General features: G+C 42.0%; 2 protein-coding genes across 2 annotated transcripts in view; one reads left to right on the top strand and one right to left on the bottom strand.

The window, feature by feature from the left end:
• Positions 1-1,558, top strand: part of gnaz (guanine nucleotide binding protein (G protein), alpha z polypeptide) — a 344,621-nt gene extending 343,063 nt beyond the window's left edge. The window contains exon 2 of the mRNA XM_070887530.1: positions 782-1,558. Coding sequence (XP_070743631.1) covers positions 782-1,126 — 345 coding nt within the window. The 3' untranslated portion in view covers positions 1,127-1,558. The remainder of the gene's footprint in view (positions 1-781) is intronic.
• The window catches only part of rsph14 (radial spoke head 14 homolog), a 1,169,762-nt gene that overhangs the window by 974,103 nt on the left and 168,509 nt on the right, over positions 1-27,150 (bottom strand). The gene's annotated exons all lie outside the window — the stretch shown is intronic.

Below are 27,150 nucleotides of genomic sequence, written 5' to 3'. Positions count from 1 at the left end.
AAAAAATATCACAAATTTCTACTGTTACTACATGTTGAAAGATTTCCTGCCAAAGTGCTGTTATGGTAAAATATCTGTACAGTGATAACAAGTCAACTGCCACATCAACCACTTGCCCTCTTTATAAGAACAAAAGAGCATAAGAACATAAGAAATAGGATCAGGAGTAGGCCATACACCCCCTCGAGCCTGCTCCGCCATTTTATACGATCTTGCTGATCCGATCATGGACTCAGGTCCACTTCCCTGCCTGCTCCCCATAACCCCTTATTCCCTTATCGGTTAAGAAACGGTCTATCTTTGTCTTAAATTTATTCAATAACCCAGCTTCCACAGCTCTCTGAGGCAGCGAATTCCACAGATTTACAACCCTCTGAGAGAAGAAATTTCTCCTCATCGCAGTTTTAAATGGGCGGCCCCTTATTTTAAGATCATGCCCTCTAGTTCTAGTTTCCCCCATCAGTGGAAACATTTTCTCTGCATCCACCTTGTCAAGCCCCCTCATAATCTTATACATTTCGATAAGATCACCTCTCAATCTTCTGAATTCCTGAAATCATGCATTGAGAGAAACTGTAAATATGCAATAATTCTAATATCCAAACAAGACAGTTGGTAAATATTGAAAAGAAAATTGTGTGGAGTATAAAATGGTTTGCTATCGCCGAAGACCAATTTCACCCCCATTCTCTTAGGAAAATGACTAACCTTAATTCCACTATGTATTTTTGCGACTAAATATATCTTCAGCTTTAACAATTCTATTACATTTCTGTTTCAGAGTCGAATGGCTGAAAGTTTGCGTCTCTTTGATTCTATCTGCAACAACAACTGGTTCATCAACACCTCACTTATTCTGTTTCTGAACAAGAAAGATCTCCTTGCAGAAAAAATCAAACGAATTCCATTGACGATATGTTTCCCAGAGTACAAAGGTCAGAATACGTATGAAGAGGCTGCTGTCTACATTCAGCGGCAGTTTGAGGACCTGAATCGCAACAAGGAAACAAAGGAGATCTACTCCCACTTTACCTGTGCCACAGACACCAGTAACATCCAGTTTGTTTTTGATGCAGTTACTGATGTGATAATTCAAAATAACTTGAAATACATTGGGCTCTGCTAGACAATCCTCCAGCTAACATTGAACAAAATCCACACAAGGATTCAGGAGATCCAGAATCAATGTAAACAGGAGAAATGCTGGATTTGGTAGCAAAAGAGGGCAAGGAAAATTACCACGATGACGATAACTGGATGAGGTCTGAGCTACTGCACTGAATAGCTTAATGAATTCACTAAGATTCTAGTGATTCACAATCCAGTATCATGAGTTCCAGTACGGAATCATGAGAAACACTGTGATCTCTGATGTAACCTCCTTTTTAATGTGACGTGACTGAACTATAGTTTATTTGCAGTGACTTAATAAGCTCCCTGCCATTCCTGATATCTTATTTGCACTCTGCAAAACCAAAATCTGAGTTCGCCGTATGCCAGTCATGACAAACACAGGCAACAGTTATTTTCCTCTCCTTCAGTTAAAAAGGATCACATATTCTTTGGCTCCTTGTAAATAAGAAATAATACTGAGGAAAGGTTTTTAAAAAAAATTAAACATTTAATTTCCCAGATATAAAAATGATGTATGTAATGTTTCGTCCTCCATTTTTGTTCTGAATTACACATCATTCTTCAAACAACTGATACTGAGATTACAGCATACTGGCCTCACTACAATGGAAATGTTTCACTGATCCAGTTCCACAATTCAGTACAGAAATTCTACAGGGAAGAGCGAAAAGAACAACACGGAAACTGGAAATTGTTGTGCTCTACAGACTTTTTACTTTTTGGTTAGAAAATGGAGACAATTAAGAACCACTGACTGATAAATGGGGCAGTTTTACTGATCAGTAAACAGTTCTGACACTACTATGATCTGTCTCAACTTGCTGAATTGGTTTCTGTGATAATGGTAACTTTTGGATGGCTGAAAGACACATTTGTAACTAAAATTGAAATGCTCAGCATACAGCGTTGATTTGTCTTTCGTTTTTCATGCAACATTCACGCAACAGAAGTATGTAAATACATTAGAAAAATGTAAAGCACACTCTGAAATGGAAAAAGACATGTAAACAAAGTCTAGTATGTGAATCTTCATTTAAGGGCTTTGAGACAAATTTTAAAAGCTGTTCACTTTAAGAAATTAAATAAAATGAATGATGTTAATAGTGGGTAAAATGTGTGATATCCATCATTGTGAAGGTGATTTATGATAATATTTGCCTCTAATAATTTAACGAAACCGTTTTTTATTTCATGGTATTCATCAGTGTAATATTTATCTAAGATGTAAAAAAAATCTCTGAGCATGAAATAGATCATTTGATGAAAATACTGCGGGGTAAATATTTGTGTGCATTGCCTGTGCTTTGATCTGGCAGAGCAGATCATCCACCTGTTGAAGAACATACCTCATTTTCATTCCAGCGTGGTAAACAAACGAAAACAGCGCCATTTGCAACAGATGAGGAAAAGAACAGGGTTCTGCTCATTTTCCTAAATGAAGCAGAGAATTATCATTAAAATCACACCATTTATTGCTTGGGACCCATAGTTCAGTGTTATCGAGTTCATTGTGCATTGAAATCTGTCCAGAAAGTGACATTTAAGCCAAGACCAACAGTCAGGAGAAGATGGCAGATTTCTTTGAACCAGCTTCACTATGGGCCATTTATCCCTCTTTTGACAAGTATGTTCTTTGCTTTTTGTTTTTGCTTCTTTTTTTTTTCTTAACCTGCTAAATTTCTTTCTATGTTTTCTTTTTCTTGTCTAACTTAATGTCTTATTTTTGAGTGTTTGAAAAACAAGTCTCCCATCACCTTTTCAAGATCCACTGGTCAGAAAACTGATGTGGACTGGATAAATTCAGTGACCGTGTCTTCAGTCATCTAGTATAGCAATCAGTTATCACAACAAGCCTTACAATTGTTCTATTGCTTTTTCTGACTTTTCTGCTGACTGACCACCCAGTTTCCCCCATCCCCCACCTTCAAATAGCAATAGGTACCACAACTTCAACTTCTGTAATTCCTAACCTTACATGATGCTTCAAGCTTCATTGCTATAAAAATGAAATTGCTTAATAATGTAGTTCTAGCCAATTATATAATTTACATTATATTGCTATAGAAAACAAAGGTTCATAGCACTATTTAAGTGGAGGTTTCCAGTCAGCTTATTTCATGCTCCTGGTCACATCTTTAAGTATTAATTTAAATACGACGGGCAGGATTTTCGTTTGGCTTGTGTCTCTGTTAGCGCCCCGGAGGGGCTGCAATAGGTCACCAAATGCTTAGCGCCCGGGCGGCCAGCTTCCAGCACCCCGCTGGGAAATGTGGTGCCGGTTTTGCGGAGCGCTGACCAGTATTACCCGGGAGCAAGGCATCAGTATGCAAGGCCCCCATTAGCATGCCGATCTGAAAATTTGTTTTGCGCTGATCCCGTAGTGCCCCGTAGCCAATCCGCCAGAGAAAGCTGGCAGTCAGAGCAGTACCGGCGGCGGTAGGGAAGGAATGATTACATGAGGTAAGTGTGATTGGTTTTTTTTGCTTCAATTTAGCGATTTATCTTTATTTGGGGTGAGCAATATATTGGGAATGTTTTTTGTGCCAATTTTTTTTTCCCTAGGGAAGCCTCTCTTAGGGTGCTCTGAAGTCGGCTCTTTAGCAATGCATTTTCAGTTGCTCACCTGACCTAGCATCCTAAGAGATGTGTGGAATGCCTCCCTTAGCGCTCCTCTCCACTCTCAGGTTGCAGCAATTGTTGGCTGCCGTCGTAAAACATTTCCCGATGGAAATATACCGTCCCACCGCCATTAGCGCCCTAAGAATCCTCCAGCCAAAAATCTAGCCCTGTATCTTTGTTGAATAAACTGAAATGCTATATGGATAGAATAAATGCAATGATTGGCATGAGTTTGGATGACAAATCCCATGGGATTGCTTTTATTTCCGAATCAGTCCCTTTACAATTGCACTGCACTGCAAGAACATAAAAAAGTACGGACTAAGAAAATACTGTTAAGCTTATATACAATTTGAAGTATTGTAGGCTGCACCAACCCATTCAATCCTCTCAAATAGTTCAACAACCATAGGTAAACTTCTGATAAAATAAAGCAGCATGATATTTTACCGTAACAACCCCAGATAATCAGGCAACCCTCAATGATAGTAATGCATTGTAGAACCTACACAAGTCAACTTTGACCAGCTGGATTCTACAACTTACATGTTAACTGGGATTTTCTTCCACAATCCTGACAGAAATCAAATGGGAACATAGCGGAGACACCTCACCACCCTAACTGCCATTTTCCTCCTCCACTCCCACCGGGACTAGTCAATGAATCCCCACCTGCACACACAGATGGTGGTGGGAGGTGGCCCTTGTTCTCAGTGGACTTTCCTCCTGCCCAGCCCAGTTACTGTCGCTTCTCAGGGTTGCTATGAGAAAGTTGATAGTAGGCCCTAGGAAGCGACGGAATGACCCTGAGGTTCCCGCTTTCTGTCTCTCAAATCTTGCCTTTAATTGCCTTCCTGCTATCTCTCCAAGGCCTACCGGGATACTGATCTCTGAATCTTCTGCCCCATTAACTGCCCAGCCGTCACTTGTGTTGTATTAGTGGTCCTGTTGCAGCATTGGTTGGGATTTCAAGGCAGGACCATTGGTGGCAGCAACCCTGTCAGCAGTATATCATGTGTATGAGATGAACCCCAACCTAGGAAACTGGGTTGCGGTTCCGGCAGCGAAAGAGGGGCAAGCGGAAGTCCTGCCCCCACTAAAACACCACTGCTGGAAGGACAATCCTAGCCATAATTCCAGCAGCACAGAAACCACTTATATTCAAATTATTTGCTCATCTGTGTTTATCCTTATCCTGACAACATTTAATCGAATTCAGAAACAGATGTTCAACTCCTTTTAAAAGAGCGATGAATAATGAACAAATAATTTACAGCTTTTGCTGGGAATCTGTCCAATTCTATGGGAAATACATTTTCTGATCATTGTAGTAAACAGTGAGGAAGATAGTAATAGACTTGAATGGGTGGAATGGGTGGACACATTGCAGATGAAATTCAATGCAGAGATGTGTGAGGTGATACATTTTGGTAGGAAGAATGAGGAGAGATCATACATACTAAATGGTACAATTTTAAAGGGGGTGTAAGAACATAGAGACCTGGGGCGGGGGAGGGGGCAGGTGCTTGTGCACAAATCTTTGAAGGTGGCAGGACAGGTTAACAAAGCAGTTAACAAAGCATATGGGATCCTGGGATTTATAAAGAGAGGCATAGAGTACAAAAGCCAGGAAGTTATGTTAAACCTATATAAAACACTAGTTAAGGCCCAGCTGGAGTATTGTATCCAATTCTGAGCACCACATTTTAGGAAGGATGTGAAGTCTTTGGAAAAAGTACAGAAGAAATTTACTGGAATGTTTCCAGGGATAAGGGAATACAGTTACATTGAAAGTCGAGAGAAGCTGGGGTTGTTTGCCTTGGAGCAGAGAAGGCTAAGAGGAGATTTGATAGAAGTATTTAAAATCATGAAGGATTTAGATTGAGTAGATAAAGAGAATCAGTTTCCAATGGCTGAAGGGTCAATAACCAGAGGGCACAGATTTAAGGTGATTAACAACAGAACCAGAGGCGACATGAGGAAAACTTTTTTAGCGAGTGGCTAGGATTTGGAATGCACTGCCTGATAGGGTGGTGGATACAGATTCAATAGTCGCCTTCAAAGGGGAATTGGATAAATACTTGAAGGAGAAAAAATTGCAGGGATGCGGTGAAAGAGTATTGCTCTTCGAAAGAGCTAGCGCAGACTAGATAAGAGAATGACTTCTTTCTGTGCTTTACTATACTTGTTAATTTTGTACTTAGGTCCTCTAGTTCTATGATCAGAATCAATCTGTTTTAACTATATTATTCATACCTATTATTATGTTTCCTCTAGATCTTTAGCTCTACTGAGACCAATTTTGCTTCCTGAAGCTTTTCTTCATAACTTAGAGCTCTAAATCCCTATATCATCCATGTTATCCTTCTTTAAACTTCACCTAATGCAGAAGGTTTTAAAATATTCCCTTGCCAATGAAGTATTCAGGGCTAAAACAACTTACAAACAAACGCTCTCAAGAAGTTAGAGTACAATTGTTATCTTGCTTTGCATTCAATACATGCCAGGAAATAACATGAAAATTCTGAGGTAACTTTTTTCTAAAGTAAATTCTAACAAAGTAGACATTTTTCATTGAGGAATGTACTTTGTTCTGACAACAAGTTACTCGACCAGTCTGTTTCCTCTTTGATTGTTAAGGTACCCTACTATGTATTCTGAATAACAGTCTAATTATGGGCCTACATTAAAATACTGCTCCTAACATATAGAGCGCAATTTGGCACAGTACAAAAAGAGTGAGTTGACAGTCTGAGATACACTATTTCTGTTTCAGCATTAACAAACCATATGCAATAACCTATAAAGTGAGATGAGTTTATAAATTTTTTTTTTAACAACTTCCAATGTAAAACAAATAATTATTTAGATATTCAAAATGTCAAGAGGCTATTAGCTCCATTAAAAGAAAACATAGAAACATAGAAAATAGGTGCAGGAGTAGGCCATTCGGCCCTTTGAGCCTGCACCACCATTCAATAAGATCATGGCTGATCATTCACCTCAGTACCCTTTTCCTGCTTTCTCTCCATACCCCTTGATCCCTTTAGCCGTAAGGGCCATATCTAACTCCCTCTTGAATATATCCAACGAACTGGCATCATCAACAACTCTCTGCAGTAGAGAATTCCACAGGTTAATAACTCTCTAAATGAAGAAGTTTCTCCTCATCTCAGTCCTAAATGGCTTACCCCTTATCCTTAGACTATGTCCCCTGGTTCTGGACTTACCCAACATCGGAAACATTATTCCTGCATCTAACCTGTCCAGTCCCGTCAGAATTTTATATGTTTCTATGAGATCCTCTTTCATCTTTCTAAACTTCTAAAAAGGTCTATATCACAAGTCTGAGGACATGCATCTTATTCTAACTTACATAGTCCGTGTCTAAACTGAAAACTCACAATGAATGGAAAATAATTCATACTGCATCAACTAATCAAATGTTAATTTATGATATACACCACTGCCTGTACTTTTCTAGATTCTGTGTAAAAGTATATTAGCATATAGAAAGTTATGTGATATGCTTTCACTTAGGTTATAATTTTGCTGAAGACTAATTCTGAAAATTGACCAGTAAGCAACTGAAATGAACTTTACATATACAAATACAACCTGGTATAGTACATAAAATGAAATATAGCAGCAAAAATGCAGCAGTTCAATCTCAGGATCCAATTTAAATAACTTGAGTTTAATTCACACTCTTTTTGTTGTCATCTGCACCCCTTCAATTCAATTGCTCTTGCACTTCACTGCCAGCCATCTATTATCCAATGTGTATTTTGTGGTTATTTTGGTGAACTATAAAAAGTCATGAATTTCTGATTACAATTGCTTCCTATTCTTATTTTGTAAATCAATACCACAACCCTGAGTATTAACTCCATTTGGAGGTAAGTATTCCACTTGTTTAATTGTCAGTTTGCTTTCCCCTTACTTCAGTACTAAATAGATATTCAAGCAAGGGCAGCTCTTCAGAGCAGGAAATAATCTGGTTCAGTGATTTCTTTTTAGGGGGGCAGGAGAGAAACAGTTATTTTATTACTTTTTACACTTTCTCTCTAATATCTTTTCATGCCATCCACTTTCCTTGGCTAAAAGGACAGGGTCAGACACCAGCTTACCAGAATTTTGTTAATTCTCGATTATGATTGACCACAAGCAGGTTCACAAAGTAAGTTTTGATTTTATTTTCCTTTTCTCCTTTACTGAGTGACTTCCATCTTCCAGCTGGGACTGGTCACTCACCATGCATGTAATCGTGATTCCATGGCATATTAAGTTGGAACTCCAAAACAGTGAGCCACAGTGCCAACAATTAATTCAAATAATTTAATATATCAATCTGAAGATTAAAGAAAATATCAAGTCACTGAAGAAATTATGAAAACAATGCAATTTAATTTATTTTTGAAGTGGCTCATTGATTGTCAGAAAACACTTTGGGGTCGAAATTGGGTTTTGTACGCCGCCCGTTACCACGCACAGGAGGCGGCTAATGTGCGGCAAAGGCCTGCCATCATCGGTAAGTGGCGTCGACCCCTCGGCCTAAATTGAGTTGGCTCTTTGGCAGAGGCACCAAGAGGCAATGCTGCAGCAGCTAACGCTACCCGCGTGGTGACGTCATCCAACGTACAACACCTCTTTGACGCCTCTGTTGTGACATTTGCTTTGTACGGTTGCCGTATCGACAGGCGGCCGTACAGCCAGGAAAAAGTTGTCGTAACAGAGTAGATCTCGGGCAGAATCGCCCAGAAAGGAAGGTAAGTTTTTCTCTTTATTTATTTCTGCATGTTTTCATTAGTTTTAAGAGTATGGAAGTGTGTGTGTGGATTGGAGAAGTTTTACCGGTAGTTCTTTTTTTTCCTTCGTATTTTTTTCAAGTATGACGACAGCCTCCCATCGGGAAATTCAGTAGACCTCCTGAGCTCCTGCCCAAGGATGAGTGTTCAATGCCACATTTTAGCGCTGCTCTCTCATCTTTGGGCAAAAACTAAATTTAGGGGGCCGAAATTCATCACCTCACCGTCCGCTGCCACTGACTACCACCCACTGCCACCGACATTCCTCCTGGTGATCCACCCAGTGCCATTTTGGAGGTGGCCTGGAGCAGGCGGAGGGAGAGAGCCGCCGGGAATCACCCACTGATGTCAGTGAACGGCCGAGTGGTGCAACTGACGTCCCACCCGCCGAGCTCCCAGATTCCTGCGGGCAGGAGTCGGCGGCAAAACAGGGGTGGACCGCTGCGAGGAGACTGGTCTGTCCCTGACGGTAAGTTTGAAGAATCTGAAAAAAAGGCAAGTGAACATTTTTTTTAAAATTTTTAACGACTTACCTGGATGGGGTCCCCTGAAGGTCTTCGGATAGTTTTTTAATTTTTTACTCTTAATTTTTTTTTTCAGTCTTCGATCCTCCGTGAGCCCGACTTCATCCTCGGCGGCACTTGGGCGGCAAGTGCCTCTGCCGCCAAGAATGAGACCTCCCGCCCACTGCCACCCACATTGGCGGTGTTATGTCGTCCATTTGCCGCCCGCCGACCTTGAGGGAGCTCAGCGATGAATATCCCGCCCAAAGTACCATCCGGTACCTCGGTGGCCATCGGCGGCACTTTGGCGGGCGGAGGCCTTGATGAAAATCGGCACCATGGACTTCGAGGCTGCGCCTAAAGCCTGCCGCTAAAATCAGCACTCAGGAAGTGACACTGCCTTAAAAACAGCAATACTAAATTTCGACCCCTTTAAATCTTAACTTTCCAATTTTATAGCAATTCTGTGCATTGGAATTTTTGATTTGTTTGAGTGATTTTTAATTACAAATTCTTGCATTATTGCTTTAGCTTCATCAAAAATAAAAATGCAACAAGATTACATTTATTGGTTTATTTCCAAAATTTAATTAATTAATAAATGTCCCATGGACCTATAAATTTCTCCAATTCCTCCTCAGGCATTTCCAGTTGCAGCAAGCATTCTTTCAATGGTAGAAGAGTTAAACTATTTTAGTGTCTGTAAAACAAACTCTGAGTGATTACAAATTGAAAATTCCAAATGTGGCAATGAACTGCAAACTCAAACCTTGAATTGTTTCAAAATAATATTTTAAATCCTAAAATTTGATTATAGACGTGTTCCTTTCTATTGTTTATTCCTTATAAAATACATAGTTTAAGTTCTATGTTGAGAGGGGTTTCTTGTATCCATTTGTGCTTTGATGGTTAGTACAGATTCCAGCTAACAGTGTAATCTATGCCCTTGCTGACATTCACACAAGGAAGATTAATAACTCCATTACTGTAGGTTTATTGAGAAATGACTCACTTTTACAAGGATTTTGAAAAATCCAATTATAACTTCGAACCTCTTAATTAAGGTGCACTTTTAGCTAACTAGGAGAGAACACATTGTTTTCGATAATGTAACAGTGAAGCCATGTATCACAAACCAATGCAATATACTCTTAATTCAAAATTGGTCAATTCAAATGATTGGACTATTCAATTTTTTTAGCATAAAAAAGAGCTTCATATTATCAGGACTAGACTGTAGATAATAAGGGATTGTTACATTTCATATACACAGTAGATATAATGCATTTCAAAGATGCTAACACATAACATAAAACAAAAATTATTAAACTCAGAACTAAACTCTCTAAACCTTTTTGGTAAATGTGGCAGAATTTTCCGTCAAAATAGGGGTTCTCTTGATATTTCTCTGTAACTTTGGCAGAAGATTCCTGGAAACCCCAAAGAAACACCATAAACAGCTATAGCACCATTTCCCCAGGGTTTCCATGGATCGTCCACCGAAACAGATGATCAGAAGAACCTCCATGCAAATTCAACCTCATGGTCTTATGTACATCTTGCATTCGGCCTCAAACAACAGATTTGAATTAGTATACCTGTTCCAATGCAACGCCCATTTCCACAATTCTTAACAAGATCAAGTCATTTGGCTGTAGTTCACATTCCCAAACATGCAGTGAAGAGAGATACAATGATGAATTAGGAAGTAAACAGGAAGACATGTAGCTAGGGAGATGTACAAAACATTAAAAAAATCATGAAGATTAAAAAAAGTTTGAAACCAATTAGCCTCGAAACTGGACTCGTTACACCCATTTTATGCCATTTTAAAACGAGGGCCAATTTCAGGCACCAGCACCCTGCACCCTGAGGATGCCTGATGGCCTCATGCTTCCCGGTTCAGGCGCGAGTTGCAGCCGCATTAATCCTCGCAACTGAAACTGGGGAACGATAAATTTGTACCCCATCAATTTTTCAAATGGTGGAAAAATTCCACATTTTATGCAACACAAAGTATTAAAGTTAAATCCAAATTAAATACTGTTCAGTCTGTTGAAAGGCCTGTATGACACAATAAAATATAGTCTGCATTAAGTACAGAGAACTATGCACAGCAACATTAAATAGAGCCCTCAAAATAGCTGAGACTACAGAACCAATTGATAGAAAAAGAAAGACATTTAAGAACTATATCAACTGAGCAGAAATAACCTATAAAAGAAAATAAACATAAGAAATAATCCACAGAATAAGTTAATGGGAGAACTTATCCACTACAATTGAACCTTCCTTATCCAGAATTTCCTTATCCGGAACCACCCCTCGTCCAGAACCATTCCCGGCCACATGCGCAGAACTCCGACATGAACAAATTGAAGTCCTTCCTCGCTGCCGACTCCTGCAATCGCTGGCCTGACGCCGCGATCCACCACCCCCTCCCCATGATCTCTCTGCTGCACTCCCAGCCCCGAGCCAGCCAGCCCCGATATGCCCTTACTCAGTACCTGTACCATCCAATTTAACGTGACCACCCCTCGTCCGGAAAAATCCATTATCCAGAACAGGCCAGATCCCGAGGGTTCCAGATAAGGGAGGTTCAACCTGTAGTTCTGTTGACTGCCATTTTAAGGGGCATAATGTAAATTCTATGAAACAACTTATTTTGTGGTTTTATGAATCTATCTATTATTTTAAAAATCATGCTGTGCTCACTTGCTGTTAACCATGGGACTAATACTGCGATATGTGTGCGCATTAGGTCCGTGCAGCAGAGCAGGTCTCCAGTCATCCTGGTTAACCCTTGCCACTGGATAAAAACCTATCTCTGTCAAGCCCGTGTTGTGGCTGATGTGCAACAGCCACAACACATTAAAAAAATCCATGCACAGGCATCTTCCACCCTTTCAATTGGAGTTCAGGACTGGAACAGCGGGTCCTTCATTGAAACATCTGTGAACTCATGTGGAAGCAAGTCATCCTCGTTCGAGGGACTGCCTATGATGATGAATACTGTATTATCAATTACATGATTACAAGGGATAAATCCCTCTGTTTCTGTAAACAGTGTCCCTACTCCTGCCCAATCAGAGATGGGTACAATTTTCTGCTCCATCTGCCACCTGGGCTTCACTTTCATGATGCCCATGTTCCTGCTGCCTACTCCATCATTTGAGATAAAAGAGAGATAGAGAGAGAAGCAAAAGTAAAGAAGAAAGAAACAAAAGTAATGAGGAAAATCAAAAGTAAAGAGAGAAACAAAATGAAAGGAAAGAGAAGCAAAGTAAAGAGCAAGAGATGGAACCAAGAGTAGAGAGAAACAAAAGGAGAGGGAGAAATGCAAAAGTAAAGGAAAGAGAGAAACAAAAGTAAAGGACGGAATTATTATAACATAGGGTTAGAAGACTTTATATTGTTGTGATGTCTGGTGCTACTGGAAATGCAGCATTTTACATTTCCATTTTTTGCTAGGGAGCTTTAATGGATTTCCACGATTGTGGCTCTTTCACAGTGTTTGAGATTTTCTGGTTCAGATACTTTGAAAAAATGTAAATAAATTGGTGTCAATAGTGTCCAAGCCAATGGAAAATTAAGATGACCCTTAGCTTCTTCCACATCATCTTCCTGGCTTTCCTCGCAGCCCTACTACAAATGGAGTTTCACTGAGATAGAGGGTGAAAGATACCCACATCCAGGGATATTCAGGATCGATTGTGACAGTTTGCAAAACCTCAACTGGGAGAGTACGATATGGAAGAATTAGAAGAAAAAGTGACTCTCCCTTGGCCAACTCACAGAAAATCTAGAACTTGTTTTGTTCACATTCAAAAGTTTTTTTTTAAGAGCTGGAAGTTTTAAAGAAAAATTAATGATAAATGTAGACTTTTCTTTTATTACTTGACGAGGTATTTGGAGCAGATTTTTTGTCATAGTCTCTACTTTACCCATGAATTCTCTACTTTATCCATGATGAAAGCAGTTTAGATCCTGTCTTTATTTCATACAATGTTTTAAAAATTACAATGAAAATTCTTTCCTTACCAAAATTCCACATGAAAATCAGAGAGTAGGTGATTTTGGAACAAAACAGATTATGTGATTTAGAAATTAGGCAGATAAGGGGGCTTTATTCGTAGAGAAATTAAAAATGCACATAACTTAAGGCCTTGGCAGGTATGGGACCCAGATGATGTGCGAGAAATTTATCATTACAATGCCATGCAATAATTCCTTCTTATGGTGCACTTGATCTTGGGTTTTGAGACAATACTGTCTCAGGGGTCCAGAAATTGTACAAGAGCTGTGGGTTTCTTCTGTATTGTATATTTCTTACTGCAGAATCTGAACTCTTTGGGGCGACTGGTTTTGTCATCAATGTAAAACATCACATCCTGAGGATCTCTGAAAAACTGTTTCATCGAAAAGTTTTGCTGATTATCAAGTGATGTAAGGAATACATTCTAAAAATAATATTTTAACCCTTTGTGGATCGATTCTCCTGGTGGATCAATTCTCCTTGTGGATTGGTTCTATCTTTATTGCTTTCTTTAACTTTGTACTTTCAGTAATGTGTCTTTCTACTTCTGTGTAATACTCAACCTTTAAATAAATCTATACTGCTCCCCAAGTGGATTGCTCTGCTGGTATGGTATTTATTGCCTTTTGAAGAAGGCAGAAGAATATGGTTGGCATACCATGTGATCTCTGGTACACATCATAATTGGGGGTAAATGCTAACTTTGTCTCCCACCATTCCACTCACTGCATGTAATAGGATGTAGGTTATGGTTCATAGGAAACTGTTATGTTTATGGGAACTGTGGCCAGAATTTTGCGGGGTCAGCGGGCGCGATCGGTGGCAAGTCAGGGAGTATTTTTTTTGACAGCGGGTTGGAAACCTGCTGTCAACCCACTGCCACCGCCTTTCCCAATGTCGGGTCTGTCAGCGCTGAGCAGACCCGACTGGCAGAGGTAGGGAACGCAATTAATCTCATTATTGCCTTGTTGACAGATCATTAACAGGCTTTTTTAACAAACCTTTTAAGAACATAAGAAATAGGAGTTGGAGTAGGCCATTTTCACTTTAACTTCATGGCCACAGGAACCACGCTGTTCGGGGACCACATCTGTCAACCTGAGGCAGGAGTTCAGTGGCCATTGATCCAGCTGATTCCTTGACAGTTTCAAATGTACAGTAAAAGCTCCCACCTGACAGATCTTCATTTTCCTCAGCTACTAGCTGTTTCTCAGACCATTTCCAGAACAGATTCTGCAGGCTTTCCACTTTCCACTCTCCATCCAGTTTCACCTCATTGGAAGAACTCACTCAGCATTGACAGAATGCTTCTGTCATTTGTACTTCACCTGCCATCTATTCCATCAACATGGGTGCCCTTTATACTGTCTCACCTTGGTCCTCAGAATCCGACCACGATCAGCTGCAATACCAGCAGCACCAGCAACAACACCAACCTTCTCCGCAATTAACAGATGCTGCACAGGATACAGGACATCAGCACCCGACCACATTGTTGCCTAGAAGGCCAAGGATGGCCTCACCATGACCAGATTTACTTCACTTGATGCTGTACATCCCGGCTGCCACATGATGCGCCAACATCATAAAGCATCCCTACATTGTCCAAACCATTTCATTCACACACCACCATTGCGGGGGATACCGTTATGTCTCACCATTCACTGCAACTCATTAAGCCACTTCCAAAGGTGCACACAAATCTGTCCAAGAACACAAAGTGTTGAAAATAAAGGTTTCAATGTTTGACAGAACATTAACAGAAACTTTGCATGAACATTGCATAAAACACCCAAGTGGCTACCCTTGTGTGTTGTTAGTTGGTATGATTGCACGAGGGTGATGGTGAGTGTGAGGAGTGGCTAGTGATATGGGGATGTAATAATGTAGATAGAAAGGGATGGGTGGAGGTGCAAGGTAAGTTGGTGTGAGTAAGGATGTGCAGGGATAGGGTAGGGAAGACAAAGTGATGGGGATGTGATGACAAGCACAGCAGAATGAAGGTGAGTGTGGCTTTGTACTAATATTTTGTGATCTAACGAGATCATTGAAAGGTTTGCGCTACTGCACCCAGGTCCTCCTGACGACATCCCTGGTTGTGCCGTCCTCTGCAATATGACTTCCCTACATGCTCTGACTCTCTCCATAAGCTTACACTGACAGTACAAATGTCAAAATAAAGTTGGTCATGGTTCCTTTAAGGAAATTGGCTGATGATGCGTCATGAAATGACATCACCAGACCCGTTTCCTGTAATTGGATTGGGAAACTCGCTGGGTGGGCTTAACAAGCCCTATCAAAGGAAAATAATTTTAGACAGCAGGATGGAGCCAGCAGTGGGATCGGGACCCGCCACCGACGTTGCCCACCCCATTGCCCATGAAGTGAGCAAAATCCCAACCTACGTTTTTACAATGAGTGAAAACCCGAACAATGACAATTGGCGGCAACTAAAGTGGGATAAATATCACGCACAGACCAAACAAGTGCTTAAAATTTAACTTTAAGGGGCCAAAATTGCCCTCCGACCGAAAGGGGGTGCACTCACTGATCTTGAAAATTTTTCTCCACCCCAATCCAGAGTGGAATTAAATTCCGCTCTTTTAATTTTTTTTTCTTCCATGCAGTGTTTGGGGCAGAAGTTGGTGTGGAGCGAGGCTGATGTCGGTCAGTGCCATCAGCACCACGTCACAACATCCCTCCCCTTCAGTTAAACGGAAGGACCGCTGTAAATTCTGCAGTTAGTTTAGTTTGGCCCACTGGGCCACCAGAGAGGGTTTCGGCCAGCAGCCTGGTAACCAAGACAGGGTGCCCAGCTGCCTGTTGGGGGCCCGGCCGAACCCGTGGGCGCCATTGTCGGGTATAGCAGTTAATGTGAGCACAAGAGGCCAGAAAGACCTTTACAAGAAGTGAGAATCAGCTCATCTGGCAGCAGATAAAAAGGAAAGCCAATGCTATCATATAGCTGAAAAGCATTATAGGAGGAAAAGGAGCATGCTGGTACAAAAATGAATTACAAGGAAGTAAATGAGTGGTGCAAGCACTAAAAGGAAGAAAAGGTTCAGTGCAAGTATGAGGTAGGAGAAAAGGAGTAAAAAGTGTGATATTTCCAGATAGCACACAGCACACACAGCCTTTAAGATGGCAGAAGCTTCCAGAAGTCTCCTTGTCAGGTGACCTGGTCTCTTTATTATAAACAGCATTGGCTGCAGTAACACATGAGTCCACAGTGTGGAGCTACAGACATTATACATCTCCCTCCTGAATGAAGAAGTTATTATCATCATACCTAACTTGCATGGTTATACATAACAAAAGATATGGACTTATTTTGCCATATTTACAAATCAAGCTTAACTACTTGTTTTCTGTTTCGAAGAGGCTACCTTTATTCCCACTCTTTGTTTCCTGTCTGCCAACCAGTTCTCTATCCATGTCAGTACATTACCCTCAATACCATGTGCTTTAATTTTGTACACTAATCTCCTGTGTGGGACCTTGTCAAAAGCCTTTTGAAAGTCTAAATACACCACATCCATTGAATATAAGCTTAGTCAATCCAGTCTTTCTTCATATGTCAGTCCTGTCATCCCTGGAATCAGTCTGGTGAACCTTCGCTGCACTCCTTCAATAGCAAAAATGTCCTTCCTCAGATTAGGAGACCAAAACTGTACACAATATTCAAGGTCTGGCCTCACCAAGGCCCTGTACAACTGTAGTAAGACCTCCCTGCTCCTATACTCAAATTCTCTCGCTATGAAGGCCAACATGCCATTTGCCTTCTTCACCACCTGCTGTACCTGTATGCCAACTTTTAATGATTGATGTACCATGACACCCAGGTCTCGTTGCACATCCCCTGTTACTAATCTGTCACCATTCAGATAATAATCTGCCTTCCTGTTTTTACCATCAAAGTGGATAACCTCACATTTATCTACATTATACCGCATCTGCCATGTATTTGCCCACTCACCTAACCTGTCCAAGTCACCCTGCAGCCTCTTAGCATCCTCCTCACAGCTCACACTGCCACCCAACTTAGTGTCATCTGCAAACTTGGAGATAATACATTCAATTCCTTCGTCTAAATCATTAATGCATATTGTAAATAGCTGGGGTCCCAGGACTGAACCTTGCAGTACCCCACTAGTCACTGCCTGCCATTCTGAAAAGGACCCGTTTATTCCTACTCTTTGTTTCCTGTCTGCCAACCAGTTCTCTATCCACGTCAGTACATTACCCTCAATACCATGTGCTTTAATTTTGTACACTAATCTCCTGTGTGGGACCTTGTCAAAAGCCTTTTGAAAATCTAAATACACCACAGCCACTGGCTCCCCCTTATCCACTCTACTAGTTACATCCTCAAAAAATTCTAGAAGATTTGTCAAGCATGATATCCCTTTCATAAATCCATGCTGACTTGGACCGATCGTGTCACTGCTTTCCAAATGCTTTCCAAATGCCCCCAGTGAAATCTCTCACTAACTTGTAAGCAAAGTGTCATGGCACATCGTCTGCTTTCTTTGTGAAGACAGACGCAACGTACTTATTTAATACTTTACCCATGTCCTCCGCCTCTACGTGAAGATTTACTCGGAACCTCACCAGGGTTCTGTATGCAACCGTAACAGTCACTGACAACTGCGATATAAAATCTTCCAGCCTCCGTTTAAATATGCTGCCAATGGCGCCTGATGCACCCTGGGACCGCCTGTTTTTACAGGCGTTTCTTGGGGTGGGCATTAAAGCCGGAAGTTCCATCCTGGGCGCTAGCGCAGCCTTGCACTACGATTGACATCATAATCATGCTGAAAATGGAGGACGGGGCAGTAAGTTTTTGCGCCAGCGCAATCCAATAGCCGAATCTTCCGGCTGGGCGCTAAATCCTGGACGCTCAGCATCGTGCCCAAAAACAGCATTTAATGCCCTGCCGGGGTGCTAAACGAGGCGCAAATTAGCCAAAAATCCAGCCCATAAAGTGTATGAGGTAAGCCAGGGAAAAAGTTGGACCTATTAAGGACCGAAAGGTAAATCTTCACGTAGAGGCAGAGGACAAGGGTAAAGTATTAAATAAGTACTTTGCATCTGTCTTCACAAAGAAAGCAGATGATGTGAAGGTTACACTAAAAGAGGAGAGGGAAGTTATGGATGGGATAGTAATAGGTAGAAAAAGGGGAGAGGGATAAACCAGAAAACACAGGCCAGTCAACTTTACATCGATGGTGGGGAAGTTATTGGAAACCATTATCAGGGACAAAATAAACTTTCATTTAGAAAGGCATGGGTTCATCAAGGAAAGCCAGCATGTCTGACTAACCTGATTGAATTCTTTGATAAGGTAATAGATTAAGTTGCTGAAGATAGCAGAGTAGATGTATATATGGACTTTCAGAAGGCATTCAACAAAGTGCCACACAGGAGGCTTGTTAAGAAGTTGGAATTAAGGGGAAGTGGCGGTATGAATATGGATTTGATTCAGTGACAAGAAGCAAAAGGTGGTAGAGGATGGATGTTTTTAAGACTGGGAGATGGTTTGCGGTAGTGTTCCCCAAGGGACAGTTTTGGGTCCATTACTGTTTTTAATTTTTATAAATGACAGCCTCGGGTGTAGGGAGCAGCATTATAAACTTTACAGATGATATGAAACTTGGCAATGTAGTAGACAGTGATGAAGATAGTTGTCGATTTCAGGAGGACATAAACAGGATAATTAAATGAGCAGAAGCACGGCAGATGGTGTTCAATGTGAGGAAGTTTGAAGTGATGAACTTTGGGAGGAATAATATGAAAATATAAATCTAAATATAAGTATACTATACACGAATTTAAAAAGTGTAGATGAGCAGATATTTGCCCATATACACAAATCCTTAAAGATGGCAGGGCGAGTTGATAAGGTGGTTAAAAACGCATATAGGTTACTTGGGTTTACAAATAGAGACATAGAATATAAAAGCAAAGAGATCATGCTAGAACTTTATAAATCACTGGTTATGGTCAATTCTAGGCACCACACTTTAGGAAAGATGTAAAGGTCTTCAAGGAGATTTGCCAGGATGTTACCAGGGGTGAAGGGCTTCAGTTATGAGGAGAGATTGGAAAAGTTAAGACTCTTCTCCTTGGAACAGAGAAAGTCAAGAGGTGGCCTAATGGAGGTTTTCAAGGTGATGAGAGGTTTTGATAAACTAGATAGAAAAAAACTATTCCCTCTGGCGAGTGGGTCAATAACCAGAGGTCATAAATTTAAAATCATTGGCAAAAGTTCTAGAGGGGAGATGAGGAGAAAATATTTTCACTCAGAGAGTCGTTAATATCTGGAACGCTCTACATGAAATTAAGTGGATTCCATAAATAGTTTTAAAAGGGAGATGGACAGATACTTGAGAATGAGGAACTTGCATGGTTACAAACAAAAAGTGGGGGTGTGGGAGTGCATTTTTGAAGAGCCAGCACAGATACGTTGGGCCGAATAGCCTCCTTCTGTGTTGTACACTTCTATGATTCTATTCCCTGAATAATGTCAAAATAGCTAAGGATGAAGTGGAAAGAGATCTAGAGGTTTCAGTAGACAAAACATTCAACATACACAATCACTGGAGAACAAAACAAATAGAATGCTGAGCTATACAGCTAAAACAATTGATTACAAGAAGTTATACTCGAACTGTATTGTGCTGATCTGACCACACTCTGAATACTGTGTCCATTTCTAGACACCGACACAAGGGAAACATTCAGGGCCTGGAAACAGCTCAGTCACAAGACTGATCTCTACTGTTATATATGCAGACTATAGATATACTCTCTGTGTAGTCACTGTATAGTTGCATAAGATGGAGACTTGTTTACCTGATGTACTATCAATAAGGTTTACACTGTGTATATACATGCTGGCACCACTAGAGGATGCAACTGGTTGAGACCATGGTTTCCTGCCCTGGTGGCAGGGACTGTATAAAAGGGGAGCCACCATGCGGCTGCTTCACTCTGGAGTTTGGAATAAAGGACCAAGGTCACGACAGTTTGAGTACAACACATTGCCTCGTGGAGTCATTCATAAGTACATTACGAACATAATTTCTACCATCAGAGGAGTGAATTGTGAGGAAAGACTGGAGAAATTTGGGATTTTTAGCCTTGAAAGGAAGCAACTGAGCGGCGATCTTACACAGCTTTACAGAAAAAGTAGATGCAGAACACTAGGGTGGATTTTAACTGTTCACACCCGGCAGGAAATGGGTGGCAACAGATCAGCCGTCCATTTTAGTCCCGCCGAATCTTCCATTCTAGATGGAATTGATGTCAGGACATTATTCTGCACACAGTGATTAACAAGTGGAATGGACTTCCACATTCTTCATTTAAGAAACAGTTAAATGCTGTGCCTCGGGGTGGATACTGTCCGGTCAATCTTGTGACAACAACATTAAAGCATTACATTAACAAATACACCTTCATAATACAGATGGAGTTCCAGTTATACTTTAATTTTATAAGATGAAAGAGATTGATGTGGCTGTGGTGGTTGAAAAACTTGTTACAAAATGCAATTTCTGGCACTAGAGCTGGGAACGTTCCTTTAGAATTGAAATAAAGATAAATGATGTTCAAAATGCATTACCATTTTAATCCAAAACATTAATAATAATCTGTGATGCCATATGCGCAGACATGCCATTCATTTCTTGGAGCAAAAAGTATAATTCTAAGGGAAATATTAATACAACCTTCAATGTATAAGATCAGCAGTGGGCAAGAAATTAAATCCTGACTTAAGATATTTTGGAACTTGAAAGTGCTACATTTAAAAACAGCACATACAGCCCCGTCAATTTTTCAGCTGGTCAAGATAGCCAGGAAGTCACAGGTTTAAGTCATAGGCCCCTGCTGAGTTAGCTGAGCATGATCCAGGCAACAGTAGGGATACTACAATTAATCTCAGAGCCTATGCATTAGGAAGTGGGGAGGGGAAGAGCTGGAAGTGTATGGAGTATCAATGTTGATTAAGGTCAAGAAGAAACTGAACAGTAATGCCTTTTGTGGTGGAATAGCATATTAAAACTCACCCTCGTGGAATAACCACGGATAAGGTACTAGCAGGCATACGGTGCCTGTGGAACAATACCTCAGCAAGAAGTCAATAGCTGGAGTTTTCTGCTTGTGAGTTCATCAGCCCGTGAATTTGCCTGCTCATTCATTTTAATGGATGGGAAAATCGCATACAGGTGGTGCAGAAGTGGAAAGCACAGCCAAGACTTATTAGAACTTCAGATGTGAAGGAGGGGAAGAAAATAAACTTGACAGGAAAAGGCTGAAAAGAATTAAAAGATAAATTTAAAGGATTTAAAAAAAATCCAGCTATAACTTTTAATCATCAATTGCACCTTTTAGATATCTACAATATATTAAAAATGAGCGGTTACAACATTCCACGGTATTGTGCCTGTAAGTGGTGCTGTGATCCATTAATTACTGTGGGACTCAACTAATGTTATGTGACATCCCCACTATATTGGCCAAACAGAAATATGGAAACTTTCTTGACTGCTTAGTATTTCCATTTTATTTTCCCTTTTCTACTGCACTGCAGCTGAGGCTTCCAAACACCAAACTTTATGATCCTGTGTCAGTTGTTCCAGCTGCTACGCAATCAATAACAACAACTTGCATTTATAAAGCGCCTTTAATATAGTAAAACGTCCCAAGGTGCTGTCTCATGTGAGTTGACTTTTTCTTCAGTTAATCTAAAAGTGAAAGCATACATCCTTCATTGAAAAAGATGTTGCATGTGCTTTTTCTCATTTCAGAGTTCATGCCTCAATTTTTAGTGGAATAGTGAAGAATATTTTTAATCCCGATGTTGCATGGCTCTATAATCCTTCTTGGTGTATCACGTGGCACCATGCTCTCATCAGTTCTCATCCAAGCATTAAATCCCGATCCAATTCAGTCTTACCATTGTATTCTTCCCCAAGAAGGAAATCTCACCCATCAGCAATTCCTAATGAACGTCAAGCCAGCCCACAAATCATTCTGATTTTCCATAACAGATCAAGAAACCCGCCTGTGTGTACAAACAAACCTTCATAACCCCCACCCCCCAGTTCTGATGAAGGGTCATCGACCTGAAACATTAATTTGGTTTCTCTCTATAGATGCTACTGACCTGCTGAGTGTTTCCAGCATTTTCTGTTTTTACTTCATATCCCCCATTCACTGAGCAGGGAAATGCACTGTGTCTCCCCAAACTAAGCCAGGATCGAACTCCGTACATCCCTCCTCCTCAATGAGCAACAAATTTTAATGAGCAAGCCCCGTTTATTATTTACACAAGCAAGTCTCCTGGATCTTTGCCCACACTGAGCCAGAGGATGTGTCGTTTTATAATTATAGAGTTGTTATGCCATGCAAAGCACAATAGAGCTGATTCCACAATCAGGATCTCCCAGCACGTATCAACACTTGCAGGAAGCGTTGGCCAGGATATCGTAGCCCCATATTTCCTAATTTTCCATTCATGAACGAATGAGTGAAAGAAATCGAGCCATCCTGCACTTCAATTTCCTCATAAGTGCTGTTCCCATTAAGATACCCGACTGCAAAATCAACACCATTGTATTATCAGGGCCACTGATTCACACTATTAAATAAGCCGAATTGCATTCTTATTACATGGTATTCTGGGACTTTTGCAGATTAAAACTTGGGACTATCCATTATTCTGTGAAAAGATCTAATTCCTTTATCTAAAGAAAGAAATACATACATTTATATCGTGCCTTTCATGACCACCAGACGTCTCAAAGCACTGTACAATAGTAGAAGTACTTTTGGAATATAGTCACTGTTGCAATGTGGGAAATGCGGCTGCCAACTTGCACACAGCAAGCTCCCATAAACAGCAATGTGATAATGACCAGATAATCTGGTTTTGTTATATTGACTAAGGGATAAATATTGGCCAGGACACCGGGTATAATTCCCCTGCTCTTCTTCAAAATAGTGCCATGGGATCTTTTACATATATTCTTTTATCTATGTATTTAATTTTTATTCCATATTTATTTTAAAGCTGAGGATCCACAGCAACATGGTATGCAAGATATATTAAGCTGGAAGTAGATACCGTGTTTTTAGTAATACTGCAAGGGGTGGTTGTGGAGCAATGAGGACGGTCCGAGGATTTGGCAGTACTGCAGTGGGAGTGCTGGGGTTTGGCAGGGGCATCTTATAGATTGGAAGCATAATACCCCTATTCTTATAAATCAAGGTATCCTCTAAGTTCACTGTAAGCAATGGAGGGGAAACCTGGGTTTAGGAAGAACTAGGAAGTGGTTTGTGTATCATCATACTCTTCCCTTGGAGAACAGTGTGAAGTAGTGGAAGGATTCTCAGGCTGATTAATGCTCCTTCCATGGCTGTAACCATATTTACACCAGCCATTAGAGTGATTAGCAACTAGGAGGTGGAATGTGGGGTTTGTCTCACTGGTGGATTTCTGAGGTCTAACGGGGGGGGGGGGGGGGCGCGGTGGGAGGGGAGGTGCAGGGGCGGGGGAGAAAATGGATATAAATTATTAAGTTTCTAAGAGATCTAGGAAAGCATTGGCCGGAATTTTCTTCACCTGGGCAGGTTGGGTACGGGCGGTCGGCGTGGCGGGTTGAGATCCCGTTCCCCATTTCGTGCCACTCCTCAGAGTGATTTTTCCTTAATGGCATCTATTAAGGCAGCCCTGCACATTACCCGGGCCTATAAAATGGTGCAGGTCTGATGATAACACTGATGACTCATTTTCAGCCACGATATTTAAAGGAGCCTTAGCCACATTGCATTTGAAGGTTCATTTAGGATTGTGTAGACACTGTATTGAGCATTGGAGTGTTGCAAAGCCTTGGAAACATGACTGCACAGAGGCAGAGGGTTGCACCCAGGTTCTCAGATGACTCACTTCATTTGCTTGTGGAGGGAATGAGAGCACGCAGGGGGGTTCTCTTCCCTTCTGATGGGCGGAAGAGAACTCCCCAGCAGACCAAACAAGCCAAGTTTGATATTGTAGAGGAGGTGAACAGCAGGGATGTTGTAGGAGTACCTGGGTACAGTGCCGGAAATGCTTCAATGATCTCATTAGTTCCGGAAAGGTGAGTGCAACGCCACACTCAAGTTCATCCTGCTGTGTCTCTCATCACATCTCCAACACTCTGGCTTCCCAAGCCTGCTACTGCACATCATTATTCACACCAACATACCTTGCACATCCACCCATCCCTCTCTCTCTACCTACATTATCACATCCCCTCACAATCAGCCTCATCCTAATGAAATCATACCAATTAACAACACACAAGGCCATTTGACATTGGGCGCCCCACTCCACCATAGTCACCCTCTAAAGATGTAACCCATCCATTCCTTACACCATTTCCATCATTCTCAAATTTCTCTTCTTTCCCTCCTTGCAGGAGAACTGAGCCCACAATAAGAGGGAGAGGGAGAGAACTGGAGTTGGGCCTCTATCATTGGCCATCTTAACTGCAGCAGAGGAGGTCGCCCTGGAAGTATCAGGAGTCGCAGAGGAGCTGGCGGTGGGAGATGGAAAGAGCCAGACATCGCAACAACCTGGTGACAGAATTACATTTCATACAGCCACATGGTATACAACAGTCACTCATATGGTGACTGATGTCAGCAGCCAGTGAATGTTCATCATGTGCATAATGGTCTCATTACCCATTCTTCATATAACATTTCTAAATCATCTTTTTACTCTCCTACAGGTCCATCAAGAGCTCCCCCCTCCCCCCCCCCAACCCGGTCCAGGAGGAAGAGGTTGACGACTCCTCAGAGGAGTCTCCAGCCACTGAGGGTGCAACGTCATCAGACATGAGCACACCCAGCACCAGCGCTGATACACACACGTTGGTGGATCTCACGTGAGACAGAGTACTGTTGTCACCTGGTGTGGCACAAGTTACAAGTGAGTAGAGGAGATAGTGAGACAGGGACAGCAGTGCAGAGGGCGCAAGATGCTCCAAGCTCTGCTCAGCTGCCTGTAGATGCTGAGCCTCGGGGGCCTGAAAGTGGGCGATCCAGGAGGTGCAGGAAGAAATGCAGGAGGCTATGACAGATTTTGAAACCGCAATGTCAGCAAATGTGCAGAGAATGGTGAAGTCCATCTCTAATATAAGCAGCACCGTGTCGCAGGCGATGGTGACTGTGGGTTCTTCCACAGAAAGGATAGCCAACTGCATGGAGCAGCTAATGCGCCATTCACATGAGCACATGCTATCCATGGAGAGTAGATGGCAGAGGCTCAAAGACATCCTCTCTATTGTGTTCCTAAAACAGATGAGGCTGCACACAGGCAGGTTAAAGTAACAGTGACCTCAGTCTTTAATAAGACACTCCAGAGTGAGGAATAGGCCTTAGGGGCCGGCTTATATACAGTGCTCCCAAGGGATGCTGGGATCCCTTGGGACTTCAGGGGATGAGCTCCCTGGTGGCGGAACATGAGAGTGCATGCTTTACAGTTACACAACATCACTCCTCCCCCAAAGTCAAAGTGAAAACTATTTATAGGGTGAGGCGGTCGGGAGCCTTTCTTTCCCTGGTGGACCGCCTCGGTACAAATGTCTGTTCTGGGGTGTTGGCTGTGCCCTCGCTGGGCTGGCGTGTTGTTGGCCCTGCAGGGCTGCTAGGTGAGCCTGGCCTTGCTGGGCTGTTGGGTGTGATGGGTTTGATTTCCTGGTCCGGCCTGGTGTCGTTGATCCTTTGGGTATGTATTGTGGGCTCGAAAAAGGTGGTGTCTGCTGTGGGTTGTTCAGGGCAGTCTGTGAACTGCAGCCTCGTTTGGTCCAGGTGCTTTCTGCAAATTTGTCCATTGTCTAGTTTGACTACAAACACCCTATTCCCTTCTTTAGCTATCACCGTGCCCGCGATCCACTTGGGACCATGTCCATAGTTTAGCACATACACAGGGTCATTCAGATCAATGTCCCGTGACACAGTGGCGCAACCATCGTTTACATTTTGTTGCTGCCGCCTGCTCTCTACCTGATCATGCAAGTTGGGGTGAACCAGCGAGAGTCTGGTTTTAATTGTCCTTTTCATGAGTAGCTCAGCCGGCGGCACCCCTGTGAGCGAGTGAGGTCTCGTGTGGTAGCTGAGCAGTACTCGGGACAGGAGGGTTTGGAGTGAACCTTCTGTGACTCGTTTAAGGCTCTGTTTGATGGTTTGTATTGCCCGCTCTGCCTGCCCATTGGAGGCTGGTTTAAACGGGGCCAAGGTGACATGTTTGATCCCACATTGCGGGTCATAAATTCTTTAAATTCGGCACTGGTGAAACATGGCCCGTTGTCACTGACCAGTATGTCAGGCAGGCCGTGGGTGGCAAACATGGCCCTCAGGCTTTCAATGGTGGTGGTGGCGGTGCTTCCCGACATTATTTCACATTCAATCCATTTTGAAAAAGCATCCACCACCACCAGGAACATTTTACCGAGAAACGGGCCCGCATAGTCGACATGGATCCTCGACCATGGTCTGGAGGAACAGGACCACAAACTTAGTGGTGCCTCTCTGGGTGCGTTGCTCAATTGAGCACATACGCTTCATCGCCGTACACAGGACTCTAAGTCAGAGTCGATACTGGGCCACCACACGTGGGATCTGGCTATCGCTTTCATCATTACTATACCCAGGTGTGTGCTGTGGAGATCCGAGATGAACGTCTCCCTGCCCTTTTTTGGTAGCACTACGCAGTTACCCAACAACAGGCAGTCTGCCTGATTGGACAGCTCGTCCTTTCGCCGTTGGAATGGCTTGATTGGCTCTTGCATTTCAACTGGGATGCAAGCCCAGCTCCCATGCAGTACACAGTTTTTTACTAGGGACAGCAGAGGATCTTGGCTGGTCCAAGTCCTAAGCTGGCGGGCCGTGACAGGTGATTTATAATTTTCAAACGCTTTCATGACCATCAACAAGTCTGCGGGCTGCGCCACCATCAACAAGTTTGCAGGCTGCGCCATTTCCACCCCCGTGGTGGGCA

The sequence above is a fragment of the Pristiophorus japonicus genome, chromosome 8, assembly GCF_044704955.1.
Source record: "Pristiophorus japonicus isolate sPriJap1 chromosome 8, sPriJap1.hap1, whole genome shotgun sequence".
Classification (NCBI taxonomy): domain Eukaryota; kingdom Metazoa; phylum Chordata; class Chondrichthyes; family Pristiophoridae; genus Pristiophorus; species Pristiophorus japonicus.
The sequence above is the reverse complement of the archived record's forward strand: the minus strand, read 5'-3'. Positions and strand labels throughout refer to the sequence as shown.